The sequence below is a fragment of the Heterodontus francisci genome, chromosome 42 (genome assembly GCF_036365525.1).
Source record: "Heterodontus francisci isolate sHetFra1 chromosome 42, sHetFra1.hap1, whole genome shotgun sequence".
NCBI lineage: Eukaryota > Metazoa > Chordata > Chondrichthyes > Heterodontiformes > Heterodontidae > Heterodontus > Heterodontus francisci.
In genome coordinates this window covers 26,271,629-26,295,144 of record NC_090412.1, presented here as the reverse complement: position 1 = coordinate 26,295,144, position 23,516 = coordinate 26,271,629, and the positions used below count along the sequence as shown (strand labels likewise).

The 23,516-nt window shown below is 47.1% G+C and overlaps 1 protein-coding gene across 5 annotated transcripts in view; it reads left to right on the top strand.

Annotated features, from left to right (window-relative positions):
- pdlim1 (PDZ and LIM domain 1 (elfin)) overlaps window positions 1-23,516 on the top strand; it is a 121,110-nt gene that overhangs the window by 88,657 nt on the left and 8,937 nt on the right. For 4 of the 5 annotated variants that reach the window (XM_068020236.1, XM_068020239.1, XM_068020237.1 and 1 more), the window contains exons 4-5: window positions 15,115-15,185; window positions 19,699-20,004. In XM_068020236.1, the coding sequence (XP_067876337.1) occupies window positions 15,115-15,185; window positions 19,699-20,004 (377 nt within the window). Of the gene's footprint in view, window positions 1-14,290; window positions 14,482-15,114; window positions 15,186-19,698; window positions 20,005-23,516 lie in introns of all 5 variants that reach the window. The other variant, XM_068020240.1, reaches the window with a different exon arrangement.

Sequence of the window (23,516 nt, the reverse complement as noted above, 5' to 3'; positions counted from 1 at the left end):
TGACAAGTGGTGTTCTCAAGGGATCTGTACTGGGGCTTCAACTTTTTACCATGTTTATCAATGACCTGGATGAAAGAATAGAGAGTTATATATCAACCCTTGCAGATGACATTAAGTTAGGAGGCACAGTGAGTTATGTAGATGGGGTCAAGAAGTTCCAAACTGGAAAACTATGAGGTCATCTACTTTGGATCTGAGAAAGACAAATTGGAATATTTTCTTAATGGTGAGAGAATAGAAACTGAGGAGGAACAATGGAATTTGGCTGTCTAGGAACACGGATCACAAAGCCAGTGCACTAGTCCAAAAAGAAATCAAAAACATTTTTGGAATTTTGGGTCATGAGGGCTGGAATGTAAAAGTGAGGAAATGGTACTTTTGTTGTAAAGAGCCTTGGTCAGACGCCATCTGGATTACTAAAGCATTTACACTTGTAGGGGATTCCTGAAAAAGGGGGCACAATCTTAAAATTAGAGCTAAGCCATTCAGGAATGAAACCAGAAAGCATATTTCCACACAAAGTATAGTGCTAATCTAGAACACTAGTTGTGAATGCTCTGTCAATTTTCTAGACTGTGATAGATTTTTCCACAATTCGTCCAAGTCTGGCTAGTCACTGGTATGTGCCGTGACTTGCTGTTTATAAGATGTTACTGTTAGATAATGGAACATCATTGTAAGCGTGTGACTGCCCTTTTGAGGTAGCAGTGTTTTTTTTTTAACCCCTGAGGTCACTGACAGGACAGATGATGAAATGATAGGCAAGAGCATGTAATAGCTAATAATAGAATTAAAGAATGAAAAACGTGCATTTATGTAGCACCTTATCGCATCCTCAGGAAGTCCCAAAGCACTTTACAACTAATTGATCGGTCGACCCTTCGATCAGATAATGTCCAGGAGCACCCATTCTGTGAATAACCTCCTTTTACGTGAGTGTGGTTGTAATGTAGGAAATGCACAGCAAGCTCCTACAAGTAACATTGAGGTAAATGATGAGTCAATCTGTTTAGAGTGTGTTAAGTATGTGTTACGACCAGGTGAGAAAGGGATCTAGGTATTCCCTCTCAGCCTTTGCCTGGTTTGACCGTAACAGGGCTTAATTTGTAAAAACACCATGTTTTTAGCTCCCCCTCAGTGAATCCTTGTTCACTGCTCTCCAATTGTAAGGCAAAGAAATCAACCAGACTGGTTTTCTTAGATTTAAACAAGAATGGTGTAAGTTTATTAACCTTAAACTCTAATTCGGTTAACGACTACGACCACGCTGGCATGCATACGCGATAAAAACACACACAGATAGAGACAGAAAAGTAGAAAGAATAAAGGGGGAAAATTTGAGGCAATAGCTGGGATTTATTTACGGTCCTTTGAGTTCGATGTAGAGTCTTTGATTGCCAGTACGTCTTGCCATTTCATTGGGGCCCAGTGCATGTTCTAAAACTTGATTCGATGTAGGAGTCTTTTCTCTCTTGAGGTTTACGTGACTTCATTGGATCCAGAGATATGTGAGAGAGAGAGAGAGAGCGCTAGCCAGGAGAGAGGCTGGCTTCTTTCGAGTTCAGTTGCAATCTGACCCAAACTGTGCTGTGAGCAGTTCAAACAAAAACCTGGGCCAGCAGGTTAGTCAGGTGACTAGCTATTTTAACAAACTCCTGCATTTGTGGATTCTCCATCTTGGTAGACACCCTGGAATGCTGGCTTTCTTACACATTCAGTGTCTGGTGATCAAAATCCATTTGGGGTAATTGGATCAGGGAGCTGTTTTATTGTCTCTTAGTATGCAAATGTTTTCCAGCCACTGCTGATCTCTTTAAACAAGTCATCTCTTCCTTCCAGCAACAGTTTAAAATTAATGTTCATATGACGAAATTAATATCCCTGACTCGTGGCAAGTGTGGTCTGCATGACATATGGGATAAATATTGGCCGGGACACCCATAGATCTCGGCTGCTCTTCTTTGAAGAGTGCCATATGGTTCTGTATGTCCACCTGAACATGCAGACAGGGTCTCGGTTTAAAGCCCCATCTTGTAGAATGGCACCTGTGACAGTGCAGCACTCCGTCAGTCCGCCCTCCTTGGGCCCTGAAGTTTTCAACTCCAAGTTGCCAGATAATCGCAATCTGTGCTGAGATATTTCTGGCACTGAAGGATTTGAGTTGCTTCTGGGACTAAAGATGGGAGTGGATGTTGCTGAGAGTGACAGCATAACATGTGGCATGTTTCTTATATTTATCTATTATCAGTCAGGTATTCAGTGCATCAGCTTCCTGCTGCATCCCTCACTTCACCCGACTGCTCACCCCCTGTTCCAGAGCTCTGTACCTCCCCCGCTTCCCCCAGCCCTTGTCCCAGACTGCCTGTGAGGAACACCATGGGTGATCAGCTGGTTGGGTGTGTGCAAGTTTGAAAATGTTTTAAAAATCCTGTTTTATCTGTGCTGCCAGTGTTATTAAGGTTCAGAATCATCTGGAGACAGTGTTGAGCTTCATCTCACGGCAGTCGGTTGTTTGGTTGTGTTTGGAAGCTCTGTTTCCTTGGAAACGTGATAGGATTGCAGATGGGTGTGACCTGGGTTCGTCAGTTCAAAGGCGAATGAGACATCAACTGTGAGATTGTCGATTTAAAAAAACGTGAAGACCGGGCTTGATATTAACAGCTGCCAAGCTGCAGCAGATAAACCACCTCTTCAAGGGTACATCTGTTTCCAGGACCATTCCTCTTGTCCCCGATTATGGACTTTTAAAATGACCCTTTCTATTACGCAGACATTGCAGAGATTTGGGAATCAGCCCAGCCTCCCTCCTTCTCTGGAAATTGCTGACAGTGCCAATGCTTCCTGATAGTGTTTATCTCCGCCCCTTTGAGAATAAAGGAAGGCTGGAGCTGGGATATGTTCCCAGTATATATTGGGTGGAAAGCTGGAGAGGAGAGGTGTACCAGAGCTTCTGGGTGATGCTAAACAAGAGGCTGTATTGAAACCGGGGCATAATCAGAAAAAGGTGCGATCCTGAATTATCAGACAGAAACAAATTCAAAGTTATGCCTCAGTTGTAAAGAATTTGGGATAGATTTGACATTCTATTTGTTCCTGTGCTGGTCTAATATTCAAAACTGTGAGTGCTAATGGGGAAAAATTGCATTAAAGGGGATGACAGTGAGAATTAAAGATTATTCTCCTGGACACTGCTGCAAGCAACCAGGGAGAAAAAAAATAGTCATACAGTACAGAAACAGGCCCTTCAGCCCATCGTGTCTGTGCCGGCCATCAAGTACCTACCTGTTCTAATCCCATTTTCCAGCTCTTGGCCCATAGCCTTGTATGCTATGGCATTTCAAGTGCTCATCTAAATACTTCTTAAATGTTGTGAGGGTTCCTGCCTCTACCGTCTCTTCAGACAGTGTGTTCCAGATTCCAACCAGCCTCTGGGTGACAAAATTTTTCCTCAAATCCCCTCTAAACCTCCTGCCCCTTACCTTAAATCTATGCCCCCTGGTTATTGATCCCTCCGCTATGGGAAAAAGTTTCTTCCTATCTAATCTATCAATGCCCCTCATAATTTTGTACACCTCAATCATGTCCCCCCTCAGCCTTCTCTGCTCTAAGGAAAACAACCCTAGCCTATCCAGTCTCTCTTCATAACTGAAATGCTCCAGCCCAGGCAACATCCTGGTGAATCTCCTCTGCACCCTCTCCAGTGCAATCACATCCTTCCTATAGTGTGGTGCCCAGAACTGTACACAGTACTCCAGCTGTGGCCTAACTAGCGTTTTATACAGCTCCATCATAACTCCCTGCTCTTCTATTCTATGCCTCGGCTAATAAAGGCAAGTATCCCATATGCCTTCCTAACCTTATCTACCTGTTCTGCTGCCTTCAGTGATCTATGGACAAGTACACCAAGGTCCCTCTGACCCTCTGTACTTCCTAGTGTCCCACCATCCATTGTATATTCCCTTGCCTTGTTAGTCCTCCCAAAATGCATCACCTCACACTTCTCAGGATTAAATTCTATTTGCCACTGCACCGCCCATCTTAACAGCCCATCTATATCGTCCTGTAATCTAAGGCTTTCTTCCTCACTATTGACAACTCCATCAGTTTTCGTGTCATCTGTGAACTTACTGATCATACCTCCTATATTCACGTCTAAATCGTTAATGTACACTACAAACAACAAGGGTCCCAGCACCGATCCCTGCGGTACACCGGCTTCCAATCGCAAAAACAACCCTCAACCATCACCCTCTGCCTCCTGCCACTAAGCCAATTTTGGATCCAATTTGCCAAATTGCCCTGGATCCCATGGGCTCTTACCTTTTTAAACAATCTCCCATATGGGACCTTATCAAAAGCCTTACTGAAGTCCATGTAGACTACATCAGCTGCTTTACCCTCACCTACACATCTAGTCACCTCCTCGAAAAATTCAATCAAGTTGGTTAGACACGATCTCCCCCCGACAAAGCCATGCTGACTATCCCAGATTAACCCCTGCCTCTCCAAGTGGAGATTAATCCTGTCCCTCAGAACTTTTTCCAATATTTTCCCAACCACTGAAACTCACCGGCCTGTAATTACCTGATTTATCCCTGCTACCCTTTTTGAATAATGGTACCACATTCGCAGTCCTCCAGTCCTCTGGTACCTCTCCTGTGGCCAGAGAAGATTTGGAAATTTGTGTCAAAATGCATTGTTTTTTAAAAAAAAAAAGTATGTTTTTTAAATTTTCTTTGGACACAAAGAACATTACAGCACAGGAACAGGCCATTCGGCCCTCCAAGCCTGCGCCAATCTTGATGCCTGCCTTTATTTATTTAAAATATATTGCAGATAAAGAGGAAAGGTTGTTTGACTGGATGAGGTAGGGGATCATGTGATGAAAACTCCAGGAATATGCCCAACCAGAGATGGTAATCCTGTGCTTAAATTCAAATCCCTCGCACTGATGGGCCAGTAACTCAGGTTACCAGCATTTTCTTAGTCCAGTTTCTGCCAGGGATGGGCCTGGGAGTGAGATCATAGCTTGATTTCTGAAATTCGATTTAGTGCTGATAACCCTTAAAAACCTCAATGCAGACAGTCTCCACATTAGTGCATGGAACAAATTCAGATTTATTTTAAATGTCAGCCCTTTGCTGTCTCTAAACTATTCAGACATCCCACTCAAAAACTGGGCTGTCAGATACAAAACTGATGGTGGCAATCCATCTAGTCACACTTTCAAACCAGGCCTTCATTAGACTCTTGTCTAATCATACTCAAAAATATAGGTATCAATACTAATCATTAAATTATAAATGATACATTTTAATGAGGTTATAATTATCAGGAAGGATTAAACAGGCTGGGACTTTGCTCGAGAAAAGAGAAGGCTGAGAGATGACCTGATAGAGGTCTTTCATATTTATTTTATTTTTATTTATTTAGAAATACAGCACTGAAACAGGCCCTTCGGCCCACCGAGTCTGTGCCGACCAACGACCACCCATTTATGCTAACCCTGCAGTGATCCCATATTCCCTACCACCTACCTACACGAGAGGCAATTTACAATGGCCAATTTACCTATCAACCTGCAAGTCTTTGGCTGTGGGAGGAAACCGGAGCACCCGGCGGAAACCCACGCAGTCACAGGGAGAACTTGCAAACTCTGCACAGGCAGTGCCTAGAATCGAACCCAGGTCCCTAGAGCTGTGAGGCTGTAGTGCTAACCTCTGCGCCACTGTGCCGCCCTAAATTATAAAGTGTTTGATAGGATCGATATAGAAAGGATGTTTGTGCCTCTGGGGGAGGCCAGAACTATCAACCACAAATACAATAATTCCAATCGGGAATTCAGGAGAAACGTCTTTACCTAGACAGTGGTGAGAATGTGGAAGTCACTACCACAGGGAGTCATTGAGGCAAATATAATTGATACATTTAACGAAAAGCTAGACAAGTACCTGAGGGAGAATGGAATAGAAGGATGTGTTGATGAAGAGGGTGGGAGGAGGCTCATGTGCAGCATAAACACCAGCATAGACCAGTCGGGCCGAATGGCCTGTTTCTGTGCTGTAGATTCGATGTAAATTGGTTCAATGTTTCTCCACAAGTGAGTATTGGAAACAGTGGACAGTATCTCTGTGATTTTGGAATCCCACTCACTGTGGATAGGCTACCACCCCATAGGTATGGAGTCTGAAACTCCACCCCAATAAGTCAGACTTAAATTTTATTAAATAGGATCCCAAGATTTTTACTGAAATTCTGCCCAGTTTCCTTTGTAAGTAATATATCATTGTAATTCTGTGTAATCAGAATGACCTGGTAATGGGTTCAGTTTTAAAACTTATACTTGGGTCTAATACTTAGCATGAGAGTCTCATCCCTGGCCTCTGCTACACTGAGTTTCTTCAGCTTTCCCAGATTGGGGAAGGCAATGGGATTGGATCCCGGGCTCCACCTAGTGTCCGCTGATGAGAAGTGCAGACAGGACTGGGCATGCCAGTGATGGCCCCCATAGTTGAATGGTCCATTCTTGTTTCAAATTTCCATTGCTACTTTTTTTTTTAAAAAAGAGAAGCTTAATTTTATGATGGCTGTTTTTAAAACTTTCATAATTCACAAAAGTTCATTTTTGCTTCACTGAGAGAAATTATCATTGTCAGAGTCACAGCTTCTACACATTTCAATCTATTATTTCAGGCCACACATGGAAGGAATCAGCTGCATTTTATTTGAAGAGGGGAGAAAGAGGCACTAAAATAATTAACTGTTTCACAAATTGTCACTTTTAGTAGATGCTGAGAGGCTGTCTGCCCTGGATGGAGAGTCTAGGATTAGGGGGCGCAGTCTCAAGATAAGGGGTTTAGAACTGAGGTAGAGAAAACATTTTTTCAGTCCGAGGTTTGTGAATCTATAGAATTCCCTACCCCGCGGGCTATGGATGCTCAATTGAAGAGTAAATTCAAGACTGAGATTGATCGAGTTTTGGGCACTAAGAGAATCAAGGAATTTGGGGTTCGGGCAGGAAAATGGAGTTGATGTGAAAGGTCAGCCAATATCTAATTGAATGGCAGAGCACGCTCCAGGGCTATGCAGCCTTCTCCTGCTTCCATTTCTTATATCAATGCAGTTGCACACTTGCAATGTCCTATCACAAAGGCCACTCCTGAGGCCCAGTGACTCTGAAACAAGAAGCACACTGTTGTCACAAAGTTTAGAATCAACGGCTGGTTGAGGGGACTTGTCTTTTGGTCCTGGCCAAGGCAGGGTGTCCTGGAGAAAGGCTAGAACTGCTACACAAGTGGTCACAAACCTAAAAGGGGCCTGTGGCCTCATTGATCAGATAGTGGCTGTCAGAAAAGTCATCTGCTAATAGTCACAACAGTTCCACTCCTTTGTCTGTTGTGTATGAATGATGCTGACCCTCTCTGTGCAGGTGAGATGAAAGCATCCCTTTCTCGCTGTGCTTTGGCCTGGGAATGATGGTGTTGAGCTGCACCGGAGCACAATCTGGTTTAAAGACCCTGCCACAACCTGCTGGCTCTTCAGTCCAGTCACGGACGTATTGTGCTTGTACGTCACTTCACACAAAAACAGCAACTGCTTGTGCAGAGATCGTGACCACCTAAGTTGTTCTGTATTGTTTCAAAGACTGTAAACAATGGTTTGTTATTGGTTTATACAGTAGCTCGGAACACACAGTATTGTACAGCCTACAGGAGCGTAGTGATTATGCTACTGGACTCGTACCATAGAACCATAGAAAAATTACAGCATGGGAGAAGGCCATTCAGCCCATCGTGTGTGCGCCAGCCGAAAAATCTAGCCGCCCAATCTAATCCCACCTTCCAGCACCTGGTCTGTAGCTTTGCAGGTTACAGCACTTCAGGTGCAGGTCCAGGTAGCTTTTAAATGAGTTGAGGGTTTCTGCCTCCACCACCATTCCTGGCAGTGAATTCCAGACACCCACCACCCTCTGGGTGAAAAAGTTTTTCCTCATGTCTCCTCTAATCCTTCCACCAATCACCTTAAATCTGTGCCCCCTGGTAATTGACCTCTCTGCTAGTGGAAACAGGTCCTTCCTGTCTACTCTATCTAGGCTTCTCATCATTTTTTGCACCTCGATTAAGTCACCCCATCAGCCTCCTCTGTTCTAAGGAAAACAACCCTAGCCTTTCCAATTTTTCCTCATAGCTGCAACTTTCAAGCCCTGGCAACATTCTTGTAAATCTCCTCTGTACTCTCTCCAGAGCAATTATGTCCATTCTGTAATGTGGTAACCAGAATTGCACACAATACTCCAACTGTGGCCTCACCAGCATTTTATACAGTTCCAGCATCACATCCCTGCTTTTGTATTCTATCCCTCAGCCAATAAAGGAAAGCATTCCATACGCCTTCTTCACCACTCTATCTACCTGTCCTGCCACCTTCAGAGACCTGTGGACATGCACTCCAAGGTCACTCACTTCTTCTACCCCTCTCAATATCCTCCCGTTTCTTGTGTATTCCCTCACTTTATTTGCCCTCCCCAAATGCATTACCTCTCACTTCTCTGGATTGAATTCCATTTGCCACTTCTCTGCCCACTCAACCAAATCATTGATATCATTCTGGAGTCTACAGCTATCCTCTTCACTATCGACTACAAATCCAGGGACCTGGGATAATAATCATAGGAAATGTGCACTCAAATCCCACAATGGAGCTTTTGGAATTTAAATTTGATTTCAAAAAATATCTGGAAATAAAAATCTAGCTTTAGTGGAAGTAACCATGAAATTGTCAAATCATCATTAAAAACCCCATGAACTCACTAATTCCCTTTAAGGAAAGAAAACTGCCGTCTGGGCCAAATGTGACTCCAGTCCCGTATCAACATGTTGACACGTTTAACAGCCCTCTGAAGTGATCTATCAAGCCACTCAGTTGTATCAAGCAACTACCAGTGATTCAAGAAGGTGGTTCACCTCCAGCATCTCAGGGAGACGAGGACAAATACTGGCCTTGCCAGCGATGCCCATGTCCCGAGATTTATTTTATGAATGCAGGTTCGATTTCCAATCTATGGTCATTTCTGTTTATTTCACTGTTCATCGTGGGTGGCACAGTGGCGCAGTGGTTAGCACCGCAGCCTCACAGCTCCAGCGACCCGGGTTCAATTCTGGGTACTGCCTGTGTGAAGTTTGCAAGTTCTCCCTGTATCTGCGTGGGTTTCCTCTGGGTGCTCCGGTTTCATCCCACAGCCACAGACTTGCAGGTTGATAGGTAAATTGGCCATTATAAATTGCCCCTAGTATAGGTAGGTGGTAGGGGAATATAGGAACATGTGAGGATATGGGATTAGTGTAGGATTAGTATAAATGGGTGGTTGATGGTCGGCACAGACTCGTTGGGCCGAAGGGCCTGTTTCAGTGCTGTTTCTGTAAATCTAAAAAAAAAATCTAAATCTAATCCACTCCTCAGTAACCTGCCACAAAATGTTCTGCGATGATGCTGGGGCTGGAGAAAGGAACGACTGACTCCATTCCACCACTCCATTCACTGTCGACCCTCACGGTCTAGGAGAATTTGCACTTGGGTAAGGTACTGGAGGGCAGCTGGTGCCTGTGACAGTGTCCCCCAGCACCAGTTGGCACCTTTAATAGTGGGGAGGAGGATCGGAAATCATAGGATTATTCTTGGCGTAATGCTGCATCGCTGTTTGCTGTCCGTTCTCTGCCACATCACTTACAACAGTTCCCGAGCCTTAAATATTCACACAAGAACCCTGAGCTGTAGTACAGTTTGCTGCTGGGCCACTTTAAAGTCAAGACTAGTAATTCTGTTTTAGTGAGTGTTTTGGTTCTATTCATGCAAGTACACAGGATCTGATGATCTAACTAATGGTAATTCCTGTACACTGTTCTCTTTTTCTCTCTTTCTTTTTCTCTTTCTCTCTCGAGGACAGTGATTAACTTTAGGTAGTTGACACAGTCACGGGTATGTGACTATACTCCCCCCTTTTCCTCTGGCCTCTTCTGCTTGAGCACCTTCTTTGACCTCTCTCGCTTTCAAATGCTTGTTCTCTACTCCAAAACCCCAGTATGGATTTCCTATTGAGGTACTCTCCCTTCTTTCCTCCCCCAGCCTCTGTACTGAGCTACTCCCCATACCGTAACTGTGACTCCCCCAACTCTGCTTCCTTTGTCCCTGTCCTCTTATTTCACTGTCCTCCATATATATGCTCTCCTACCCATATCCCCTGTCACCACAGACCTTGTCATCTCCCATGGCCTCTCTATTTCCATGGCAACGATTGCTGGCAAGTGCTATCTCCAACCATCCACGTCGCCCACTCTCTCCCGACCCCACTTCCTTCTGTGTTCATCCTTGGTAAAACCTCCTCCCAAGCCACTTATGATTCCCCTTTCGATCGTCCATCCACAATATTTCTACAGCTGTTGATTTGCTTTACTACTTTGTCCCAGCAAAATCTTTACTCTCTCCACACCCTCCCCCCAGCCGTCTCTCAGTAGTCTCTCAGTATAGCGCCTATCTTCACACCTAGTCCAAAAGGTGCTAATGGGAACATATCCAGCACTAAATCGGTACAGCAATCCATCACCAGGTCTGGCATGCAGCCCAATTGGACGTTACTTCCTCTCTGCCAAATTTAATCATAAATTCAGTATTATCTTGGACCCCACCCCCACTCCCCCATACCCCTCCCCCTCCCCTCCACCCTAACCCCCAACCCCACCAACTTCTTTTCTCCTCAACTGAAAGTCTCCTTAAACCCTGCTCCCCTACCCGTTCAATCCTCACCTCCAACAGTATTTGCATGGAGCTCATATCATTAAGGTTGAGAGCTTCTGTTTAGCTGCCTCTGCTACAAACCTCCTCCCCTTTCACACCAAGCCAAACCTCTCCCTATCCTAGCCCTAAACCCACGTCTTCTGTTAGTTTCTCCCCCAGCTCACCCTGTGTCCTCTCCGAGCTCATCTTGTCCATGTGACCCACTGCTGACCACCCTATTTCCCTTTCTGGCCTACTTCCTAGTTGACATTTTAAATGGTTCCATCTCCTCAGGTACTGTTCCCCTCCCTTTCAATACCACTGTTATCACCCCCCAATCCTCAGAAAAGCCAACATTGATCCCTCTGTCCTTGCAACTACCATCCCATCGCTAATTTTCTTTTCTTCTTTAAATCCCTCGAATGTGTTGTTACCTCCCACATCTGTGCCTATCTTTCCCTCAACTCTCTGATTGAATCCCTCCACCCTGCCACAGCACTGAAACAGCTCTAACCAAAGTCACAAATGACAACCTTGACCTTTTCTGCAGCCTTTGACAGGGTCAACCACACCTTCCTCCTCCAATGTCCGTCTTCCATTGCTTCGTTCAGTGCCTCTTGCTTGGTTCAACACTTAGCTCTCCGAGTGTACCCAGAGCATCTCCGCAGTGGCTTCTCTTCATGCCTCTGCACTGTTGCCTCCAGGCTCTTGCCCCCCTCCTCCTCCGCCGCCTCCTCGTCTACATCTGCCTCTTTTGAGGTCATGATCTGCAGACATGTAAGCTTCCACTTCCACTGATGACATCCAACTTGACCTATCCAGCACTTCTCTTAACCCCTCCACTGACTTTGTGTTGTCAGCCTAAAACATTCAGCTAAACATTGGTAAGACCAAAGCCATCATCTTTGGCCTGACTATAAACTCATGGCTGTTGTTTCAGTTTCCCCTCCTTGGCCATTGGTCTCTGGCTGAACCAGACTGTTCATGACCTGAGCTGACTGTCCACCCCAGCACAAAGACCACCTACTTCCACCTCCGTAACATTGCCTGTTTCTGCCCCGCCTCAGCCCATCTGCCTTATCCATGCCTTTGTTACCACCAGACTATTCAATTGCTCTCCTAGTCTGCCTTCTATCCTCCAACATCTGTAAACTTCAGCTTATTGGAATTTCTGCTGTCCATATTCTAATCCATACCAAGTGTAGTTCACCATCACTCCTGCCCCTATTCACCCATCACTCCTGCCCCTATTCACCCATCACTCCTGCCCCTATTCACCCATCACTCCTGCCCCTATTCGCCCATCACTCCTGCCCCTGTTCGCCCATCACTCCTGCCCCTGTTCGCCCATCACTCCTGCCCCTGTTCGCCCATCACTCCTGCCCCTGTTCGCCCATCACTCCTGCCCCTGTTCGCCCATCACTCCTGCCCCTGTTCGCCCATCACTCCTGCCCCTGTTCGCCCATCACTCCTGCCCCTGTTCACCCATCACTCCTGCCCCTGTTCGCCCATCACTCCTGCCCCTGTTCGCCCATCACTCCTGCCCCTGTTCGCCCATCACTCCTGCTCCTGTTCGCCCAGCACTCCTGCTCCTGTTCGCCCATCACTCCTGTCCCTGTTCGCCCATCACTTCACTCCTGTCCCTGTTCGCCCATCACTTCGCTCCTGTCCCTGTTCGCCCATCACTTCGCTCCTGTCCCTGTTCGCCCATCACTTCGCTCCTGTCCCTGTTCGCCCATCACTTCGCTCCTGTCCCTGTTCGCCCATCACTTCGCTCCTGTCCCTGTTCGCCCATCACTTCGCTCCTGTCCCTGTTCGCCCATCGCTCCCGTCCCTGTTCGCCCATCACTCCTGTCCCTGTTCGCCCATCACTCCTGTCCCTGTTCGCCCATCACTCCTGTCCCTGTTCGCCCATCACTCCTGTCTCTGTTCGCCCATCACTCCTGTCCCTGTTCGCCCATCACTTCGCTCCCGTCCCTGTTCACCCATCACTCCTGTCCCTGTTCGCCCATCACTCCTGCCCCTGTTCGCCCATCACTCCTGCCCCTGTTCGCCCATCACTCCTGCCCCTGTTCGCCCATCACTTCACTCCTGCCCCTGTTCGCCCATCACTTCACTCCTGTCCCTGTTCGCCCATCACTTCACTCCTGCCCCTGTTCGCCCATCACTCCTGCCCCTGTTCGCCCATCACTCCTGCCCCTGTTCACCCATCACTCCTGTCCCTGTTCACCCATCACTCCTGTCCCTGTTCGCCCATCACTCCTGTCCCTGTTCGCCCATCACTTCACTCCCGCCCCCGTTCGCCCATCGCTCCCGCCCCCGTTCGCCCATCGCTCCCGCCCCCGTTCGCCCATCGCTCCCGCCCCCGTTCGCCTATCGCTCCTGTCCCTGTTCATCTACATTGGCTCCTGGTCTTCCAACATTTTATAATTCTCATCCTCCTGTTTAAATTCCATCATGGCCTTGCCCTTCCCTGATTCGAACTCTCTGCCTTTTGCCCCACATTTGGCAGTTGAGCCTTCAGCCACCTCGGCGCAACATTCTGAAATCTTTACCTCGCTCTCCTACTTTAAGACTTGCCTTAAAACCTACCTTTTTGGCCAAGCTTTTGGTCTGCTCTCCGAATATCTCCTCCTTTGCCTCAGCTTTCATTTCTTTCCTTGTTTCTTTGTGGAGTTCCCTGGGGTGTTTATTTTACGTTTGTTTATTCTACGGCACTGTGTAAGTCGGAATTATTGTACCCAGTGTATTGGTGCACCCTCGCTTTCTCCGGCCTGTATGTGTACAGTGAGCACCAGCTTATTGTGGGTTCACTGATCACCGATCTGCTTTTGCACATAGCTGGAGTGGAGGAGAGTTAGTGAGCATCGGTATTAGGGATGTGTAATTGCTGTTGGTGTCTAGTCAACTCTAATAAAGAAGTCGGTTTCTGTTCCCCCTCCACCCCATTTCCTCATTAATCTTATGAGTTCTGTCATTAACTGGTGTAGATGAGAAACTCCTGGGTTTGATTCCAATGGTACAGGGATCTTTGGGGGTAATGTTAACCTAACCCACCCATCGGGAAAGTGAAGAAATTGGGTGCAATGTTTGTTTCATGCCCTGTCTGGTTTTACCCACAGAATTCAGTGGAAAGTAATATTGGGCAGGATGTAAAACTGGCATTTTAGCTGTCCTCATTGGTGAGGCTGGGTTTGAAATGACCCCCTTTCCATACAGATGGAGGCCATTCTGCCCATTGTGCCAGTGCTGGCTCTTTGAAAGAGCTATCCAAATTGACCCACTCCCCTTTCCTGTTAATCCCTGATGACATTCTCCAAATGAGTTGCAATTTTTTTTTTTGATTTAGACGCAGAGGTGATTCTTCACTCTTGTGAAAAGTTAAATATTAAAACCTGATTGATTGGCAGGCAGTGGTTGCACATCCCTAATGGTGCAGATTTTGCGTTGCATGTAACTTGGCCGTCACCTCACGCGTGCATGTAGCCATATATCTTTGTCCTTTTGGCCTTGCACACAGGAGGTTAAACACATAGGAAGTGCTCACAACCGGAGCGCTAAGCCATTCTCTGCTGCTTCCAGTTCATCTCCCAAAGTCATTACCTCACAGTACAACAGCCCAGCTGGCCTTTACTCTGCAGCCAACGTAGAGGAAGTCAACAGTGCCCTCGAGTCCAGAGTAGCTTCCAGCAACCCAGAGCCAAGCAAACTGTAAGTACCATGCACGCTGGCATTTCCGGGTTAGAGTCTATGCCAATGTCAAATACATATACTGCACAGCTTCACGCTAAACGCCCTTTGGTTACATGCTCCCTCTGGACATATATTTGAGTCTGACTAAAGTGTTCCCTTAGTTGTTTTACTGAGATATATGTCGTGATAAAAGTCAAGAGCCAATCTGAACCTGTACAACATGACTCTCAAACCAATGGTTTGGGCCCAAATTGATCAGAAACATTGGCAGGAAGGGGTGGGAGTGAGAAAGGGTTGGTTTGTGATCATTCCTCATTCCCCACAGGACCTGGAAATTAATTTTGGCATAATACGTGATGGTGTACACTTTTATCCTTCAGAATGGCTTATGAAGGAGACTTGCTGGACCAATTGGCCTGTTGCATTCAAGACAGCTCTAGCTCTGATCCACTCACTGCTCCATCATGACAAAATGTTTTCTTGATCTTTCAAGATTTCTCCTTGCAGGTTCTTTGTGGAGGCAGATGGCCTACAGAGCCTCGTCTTGTGGCCGCAATTGGACTTTGCTTGACTTTAATTGGTGTGTCGACTTCTTCATGAAGGGTGAATCAACAGTAACTCCCCCATGTGTATTTGCTGTTCTTTTTGCAGGGACCAGCTCATATTCAGCGTACGTTCAGTCTAGTAAATCCGCCCATTAAGCCATCGCCCCGTGCAAGCAGGTGCCTGAAACTTTGCTATACCACAGCTTAGTAAATTCAATGAGACGGTCACAGTCTGCATCCTTGCGCTGAACCACACTTTCGGGGCAAGTTTAAAGTCTGCACTGCCAGCGTGCAACCTCCCTAACTCGTGGAGCGTATCGGAATCCCGGGCCGCGATAGCCAGGCGTGTCTGAATTTCCAACATGGACTGACTCCATCCAGGCAGTGCAGACTCTCAAACTTTGGTTTCCTCACACAAACTTTAGATCTATCGTTTCTGAAATAGTCTATAGAAATTTTACCAATCTACCACATCTTATTATTAAATGTAAATTTAATATTAAAAGAAGGTGCATGATTAGATACATTTCATGTTAAACTATTGTATGACATCATTATTGGACTTGTTAAAAGTTTCTTTAACTACCTTTGCATGATTCAGGCTATGCTGTCTTACAATTAACTCCTTTCATATGCAGTGTTGTCACTAGGATTTCAGTGAAGTGTAACAATTGAGTGTTTGAAGTTATTGGGCTGACTGTTTTTTGGTCCGGAACAGAGGCTGGAGGGGGTGCTGCCCCGAAAATACCGACTGTTATGTCAATTTCAAGGCACCGATCCTGGCGCCAGCCATAATCACCAGGGTGAGGGAAGGGCGGGACAGGAATCCCGCTCTCCACCACATTGAGGCCAATTAAACTAGCTAAGAAGCTCATTAAGAGTTTGTTGAAGGGGGAGGGTGGAATATTTAAAGGGGCGCACGGATTTCAGAAGCTGTCAATTTCTGAACAGCTGAGGGGAGGTGGGTACACAGTGGGGAGCCAGTCAAGGCAGCCCCCCCGGGCATCACCCCAGCCCCATAAAAGGGTCAGCAGGGCAAAGGGGGACTCGGCGCTAAGGCTTTGAATGGTATTGGCACCCACCCTGGCATCGCAGGGGTAGAAGAGCAGGGAGCAAGGCTGCCAAGGACAGTTGGGTGGCCACCTGCCCAGGAGGAAAACTCCAGCTAGCTGTGAGGGAAGAACTGTCAGTTGTTGGGTGTCATGGCGATGAGGGGCAACATTCTTTGCAGGGAGGGAGGATCCCTGGGAGAGGAAAGAAGGGCATGAAGGCAATGGAGACCAAACCCTCAACACAGGAGCGACTGCCGAAGACAGAGCTACCTGGAGATGACCAAGAATTAGTGCCACAGGAGACTGCAACTCTCAAGGCAGATGGCCATAGACATCTGAGCCCTCGCAGCCTTCCATCTTGCAGCACTGGTTGCCATGCCCTGCCAGTAGCTGTCAAAGTCATTGTGGCCTTGAACATCTTTGCTTCTGGCTCCTTCCAATGATCAGCTGTGGACCTTGGTGGCATCTCACAAATGGCTGCACACTGTTGCATCTCACTGGTTAATGATGCCCCGTTTGCCTGAGATGGACAGTACACTCATTTGATGATGGACATGGCCTTGCAGGGATAGAGGGCATTGGGTTCAGCCTCCATCGCTGAATTCCCCCAGGTGCAGGGCATCATCGATTACACCCATGGCATTACATCAAGGCACTCAGTGACCGGCCAATAAGATCCATCAATAGGAAGGGCTTCCATTTCCTCAACGTCCAACTGGTCTGCAATCACAAGAGCTTCCTCCATAATAAAAGCAAAATACTGCAGATGCTGGAAATCTGAAATAAAAACAAGAAATGCTGGAAATACTCAGCGGGTCTGGCAGCATCTGTGGAGAGAGAAGCAGAGTTAATGTTTCAGGTCTCTGACCTTTCATCAGAACTGAGTTCTGAAGAAGGGTCACTGACCTGAAATGTTAACTCTGATTCTCTCTCCACAGATGCTGCTAGACCTGCTGAGTATTTCCAGCATTTCTTGTTTTTATTTAAGAGCTTCCTCCATGTGTGCCCTCACTTTCCTGGTAGCTACCATGACTCCTTCAACCTCCAGGCAACCTCAGATCTTCACTCCAACCCCCCAAAATGCATGGATGGATCCTAGGGAACGAGGGATATCCCTTGAAGACATGGCTACTCAGCCCTGTAAGGGAGCCCCAGTCAGAGCCACAGAGGCAAAACAACCACTGGCACCTGCTCAGTAAGACAATTATTGAGCAGGCCATCAGGCTTCTGAAGATGTCATTCTGGTGCCTGGGCCAGTCGGGTGGTGCCCTCCAATACCCTCCTGCAATGGTCATGGTCATTGTGGTGGTCTGCTGTGCTCTCCATAACATGGTCCTCCAGAGAGTTGTGGACCTTGAGGACAGTGAGGCCCTGGAAGGGGACAGCTTATCGGGGGCGGAGCAGGAGGTAAGAGAGGAGGAGCAAGAGGGGGCAGAAGGAGTTGATGCACGATGAGGTGGCCTCCTCCTGCCAACATCCCTCCTCTCCTTCACAGGTCCAGCATTAGATCCAGGTCAGCATCGAAGAAGCGAGGGGTGGCCCTGCACCGGGTACCAGGCCTCTGGCACCCCTATGATGTCTCGCTTCCCTCTGGTGCAGTGGAAGGCTTTGGCACAAACCACAGATCCCTCCCTCAGGTAAAACAGCAGCCTCAGTGATGGCTGCCATGGGAGACTAAATGAGTCCCACACTTCATCTGACTCACCTCCATTCCCACCCCCACTGGCTCTAAATGGACAGGAAACCTGTCTCTATACCAATTAAATGTGAACTTCAGTCAGCTTCCCCCCCACCAAGGCAGGTTTCTGACCCAAAAACACACCTGGCTCCTGTTTCCCATCTCTGTGGCAAAAATTCAGTCCACTGTGTCCATTTGAACTCTGAACAACACTCACTGATAGTTACAGTCACTGTGGTACAGTACTGGTGGGTACACGTCTGTCACTGCTTAACACTCGGTACAATACTGGTGGGTACAGGTCCGTCACTGTGTAACACTGGGTACAGTACTGGCGGGTACAGGTCCGTCACTGTGTAACACTGGATACAGTACTGGTGGGTACAGGTCCATCACTGTGTAACACTGGGAACAGTACTGGTGGGTACAGGTCCGTCACTGTGTAACACTGGGAACAGTACTGGTGGGTACAGGTCCATCACTGTGTAACACTGGATACAGTACTGGTGGGTACAGGTCCGTCACTGTGTAACACTGGGAACAGTACTGGTGGGTACAGGTCCATCACTGTGTAACACTGGGAACAGTACTGGTGGGTACAGGTCCATCACTGTGTAACACTGGATACAGTACTGGTGGGTACAGGTCCATCACTGTGTAACACTGGGAACAGTACTGGTGGGTACAGGTCCATCACTGTGTAACACTGGGAACAGTACTGGTGGGTACAGGTCCGTCACTGTGTAACACTGGGAACAGTACTGGTGGGTACAGGTCCATCACTGTGTAACACTGGGAACAGTACTGGTGGGTACAGGTCCATCACTGTGTAACACTGGATACAGTACTGGTGGGTACAGGTCCATCACTGTGTAACACTGGGAACAGTACTGGTGGGTACAGGTCCATCACTGTGTAACACTGGATACAGTACTGGTGGGTACAGGTCCGTCACTGTGTAACACTGGGAACAGTACTGGTGGGTACAGGTCCATCACTGTGTAACACTGGGAACAGTACTGGTGGGTACAGGTCCATCACTGTGTAACACTGGATACAGTACTGGTGGGTACAGGTCCGTCACTGTGTAACACTGGGAACAGTACTGGTGGGTACAGGTCCGTCACTGTGTAACACTGGGAACAGTACTGGTGGGTACAGGTCCATCACTGTGTAACACTGGATACAGTACTGGTGGGTACAGGTCCATCACTGTGTAACACTGGGAACAGTACTGCTGGGTACAGGTCCATCACTGTGTAACACTGGGAACAGTACTGCTGGGTACAGGTCCATCACTGTGTAACACTGGGAACAGTACTGCTGGGTACAGGTCCGTCACTGTGTAACACTGGGAACAGTACTGGTGGGTACAGGTCCGTCACTGTGTAACACTGGATACAGTACTGGTGGGTACAGGTCCATCACTGTGTAACACTGGATACAGTACTAGTGGGTACATGTCCTTCACCGTATAACACTGAAGTTCGGTACTAGTGCATACACATTTGTTACTGATGGGAGCAATTTAAGGGCTTGGTTGAAGAACAGTGTGAGTGGATCCATTACCTGAGTTCCTGCTTCTGGCGAGTCCCTTGTCTAATGTACTTGCACTACCCGTTCATCAATCAGCGACTGGTCCTGGGGTACAGGACTGTGTAGCCATCGGACAAAGGTTGGGAAATTAACCCCAAGATGCGTATTGCACAAAAATATGATGAATAATGAGGGACATTTTCTGTCCATGAAACACTGACCCTGGTGACAACACGGTGACATTGACAATGCTTTCTGAGGAGTGTGAAATAGGTTTTGCTGACAAATTAATACTTGCTAAAGTCCCTGATGGTTAATCTCTCTTTTTCCATTATCATGCCATTGCTTGCTTTATGAAATCATTCATCTGTTTTCTTCTTAATCCATCTGTTCTTAAATTTTAAAAAAACATTTTACGCTCTAGCCCCCTGTCTCCTACTGGGATCTTTAAAGCTCCCATTGCTACAGTCTATGCTCCTTCTTCCTCTTGCTCTCCATCAGCTTTATACAGGAGGCACAGCACCTCCTCCATCCCCAGCCGGCTCAGGGTCGGACCCGAGGAGTTGAAGGAAGCAGCCCAATACAGTCCAGCAGGTCACGTGGAGGTGGATGTGCCAGGGCTGCGAGTGCTCCACTCTCAGTTTAACTCTCCTCTGCAACTTTATTCTCAACAAAACATTGTGGACAGTTTGCAGGGACAGATCTCAACACTAAGTCCTTCCGCTATCAGGTAACAAGCCCTCCATTTCATGCTGCGTGTGTTCTTTTGCTACACACTTGCACGTCACTTTGGCCTGAGCTCTTGCACGCTTTTGTTTTTATACTTAGGCTTGCAGCGGATAAGTTCAGCATGTCATAGGCGGAAAGGAAGAATTGTACAGCACTTTGACATAGATACCGTATTAGAACATAGAACAGTACAGCACAGTACAGGCCCTTCGGCCCACAGTGTTGTGCCGACCCTTTAACCTACTCTAAGATCAAACTACCTACATACCCTTCATTCTACTATCATCCATGTACCTATCCAAGAGTCGCTTAAATGCCCCTAATGTACCTGCTTCTACTACCACCGCTGGCAGTGCATTCCACACACCCACCACTCTCTGTGTAAAGAACCTACCTCTGACATTTCCCCTAAACCTTCCTCCAATCACCTTAAAATTATGCCCCCTGGTGATAGCCCTTTCCGCCCTGGGAAAAAGTCTCTGGCTATCCACTCTATCTATGCCTCTCATCATCTTGTACCCCTATATCAAGTCACCTCTCATCCTTCTTCGCTCCAATGAGAAAAGCCCTAGCTCCCTCAACCTTTCTTCATAAGACATGCCCTCCAGTCCAGGCCGCATCCTGGTAAATCTCCTCTGCACCCTCTCTAAAGCTTCCACATCCTTCTTATAATGAGGCGACCAGAACTGAACACAATATTCCAAGTGTGATCTAACCAGGGCTTTATAGAGCTGCAGCATAACCTCGTGGCTCTTAAACTCAATCCCCCTGTTAATGAAAGCCAACACCCCATTCGCCTTCTTAACAACCCTATCAACTTGGATGGCAACTTTGAGGGATCTATGGACGTGGACCCCAAGATCCCTTATTATAGAGGAACCAAACTCCCCACCCTCCCCAGACATACAGCACAGAGACATTCGGTCCAGTCATCCCATGCTGGTGTTTATGCTTCACATGAGCTTCGTCATAGTCTTCCATTCCTTTCTCCCTCATGTGATCACCTACCTTCCCCTTAAGACATGGGTGCTACTAACCTCAATTACTTCTTGTGGTAGTGAGTTCCAGATTCTCACCATCCTCTGTGCCTGAGCCCGGACCTTACTACGTCCCAAAATATGGCTACTGACGTACCAGAAATCACCGACTTCCTCGTGCTGAGCTTCCATCTTCCCTTCTCGAGCGCGGCAGGGCGATGAGAAATTAAAAATGGATTTCCAAGTCCATGCAGCTCTTCCTGCACTGATGTAAAAGTGCCTTAAGAGAACCTGAGGGCTGAAAGAGAGTGGAAGCATTGAGAGGCAGATTATTACAGCAATCCTGCTTGTGCAAGGAGGTGGCTCAATCTGACTCGAGATGATAGTGTAACGTTGTGAGTTTGGCTATATGTTAAACACCCAGAAGTACTGAAAAGAAAATGAGGAGAAATATATTAATGGGTTATCAAACCAATACTGCACACTTTATTCTACTATCGCCTGAATTAGATTAGATTAGATTAGAGATACAGCACTGAAACAGGCCCTTCGGCCCACCGAGTCTGTGCTGACCATCAACCACCCATTTATACTAATCCTACACTAATCCCATATTCCTACCAAACATCCCCATCTGTCCCTATATTTCCCTACCACCTACCTATACTAGTGACAATTTATAATGGCCAATTTACCTACCAACCTGCAAGTCTTTTGGCTTGTGGGAGGAAACCGGAGCACCCGGAGAAAACCCACGCAGACACAGGGAGAACTTGCAAACTCCACACAGGCAGTGCCCAGAATCGAACCCGGGTCCCTGGAGCTGTGAGGCTGCAGTGCTAACCACTGCACCACTGTGCCGCCCCTACAGTATTGCCAATGAAGGAGAGGGCAGGTTTGAGCATATCTGAAATATATTAAAAGTCTTGTGTGTAGCACACACATCCTGTAAATGTCACAATTTCCCCACTCACTTTGCTGCTGGCACTTGTATTGTGAAACTGTGCATCCATCGAGTCTCCTGGAGCTGCCTCATGAGATTTATCTGCCTGACTTTACAGATTTTAGTTTTTTTATCAGTGTATTATAGAATGATCTGTGTACCACTGCGTTATTTAAAAAAAATGTGCTGGCAATTTCAGTAAACATTCTGCCGTTGATTTCTGTATGAATGCAGGGCCTGTTTAATACTGGCCGTCCACAGTAGCAGACCCGAAGTTCGGTCTCTGTTCTGCATTGAGTTAACTTGACCTTGGCAATAACTGGTGTCAGTGCTGCTTGACTATGAAGCAGACAGATTTATTGCTGTCTGGTGATATCTACCAACTGATGGGCGAATGTAACCGATACCCAGAGCTCAGATGAGCGAGGGATCAGACTGGCCTCCAATGCCTCCCATGGTGGAATAACCAACTCAACTCAGGGGAGGTGTGGAAGGGTCACCAGCTCCCAAGGAAATGCATCCTGGAAAGGTTTGCTGAGTTTTCTTATCGGGTGTAAACCGGCACTATCGACATGCAGGCTCATCCACACTGGCCACGTCATGGGTTTTAGCGTCAATTATATATTTGATTTTTATTTTATTTTATTTTATTGTGTTTTTTTTTTGTTGGCCTTTTCTCATTCAGGACTTTGAGAGAGAGACAGCGAGATTTCTCAAACCTGTTCTTGGAGCTCTGCACCTAGTGGTCGGCTGGTCAGAAAGTGACCAACCAATCTGAAAGTTCAGAGACAGTGGCAGGGATTTTACTGGGGCTCCCCGGGAGATGGCGGGGGTGGGGCTGGTTAAGTCGCGGGACGCCACGTCGGATTGGCTCCCCCATGCGGTCGCACTGTCGGGATATTTTACCAAGGGCGGGACTGGAAGCGGAGAGGTTCTCTGCTCCGAGGAGGCAGGAAGTCAACTTCCATAATTAAAGGCTCAATTAGGTGCCGTTTTATGGTGCCATTGGCACTTTGATGATGGTGGGTTGACCCCCCCCCCAGCTGGTAGCTGCCAGCTAAATAGTGACAACCTCCCAGAGCGGGCTCACTGGCAGGGAAAGGCAGATTTCCCCAGAGGAGTTCCCCCTTTGACATTCAGCCCCATGATTTTTTTTCTACTTACCTGGAGTAGTCTCCAGGTCTCCTGCATTCCTCAGCGGCGAGCACCTCTCCAGAGGCTTCAGAGCTGCTAGCCCTCTGATTGGGACAATTACAGGCCGCCTGTGGTAAAATTGCTGAGCGGGTGCCACTGCCAGCAAGGGTGGGCTGAGGACCCGCTTTTCACCCTGGCATCAGGGTCCCGGATCGCCTTGTATAATTCAGTCCATTCTCTTCCGTACATCAAAATTCTGATGCAGTAAGAGATGAGAGAGCACTTTCTGTAGAAAGGGAGAAATTTCTTCTCAAATTCTGTCTCTCCCTCTCTTGTGTTTTAATCTCTCCTGGTACATTATTCCTTTGTAACTGGTGGTGAAAGAAGGAAATCGACTTCTTTACCTCCTCCCTGTCATTAACTTTTTTCATATTTTGAGAGGATCTTCCCATTTATTTT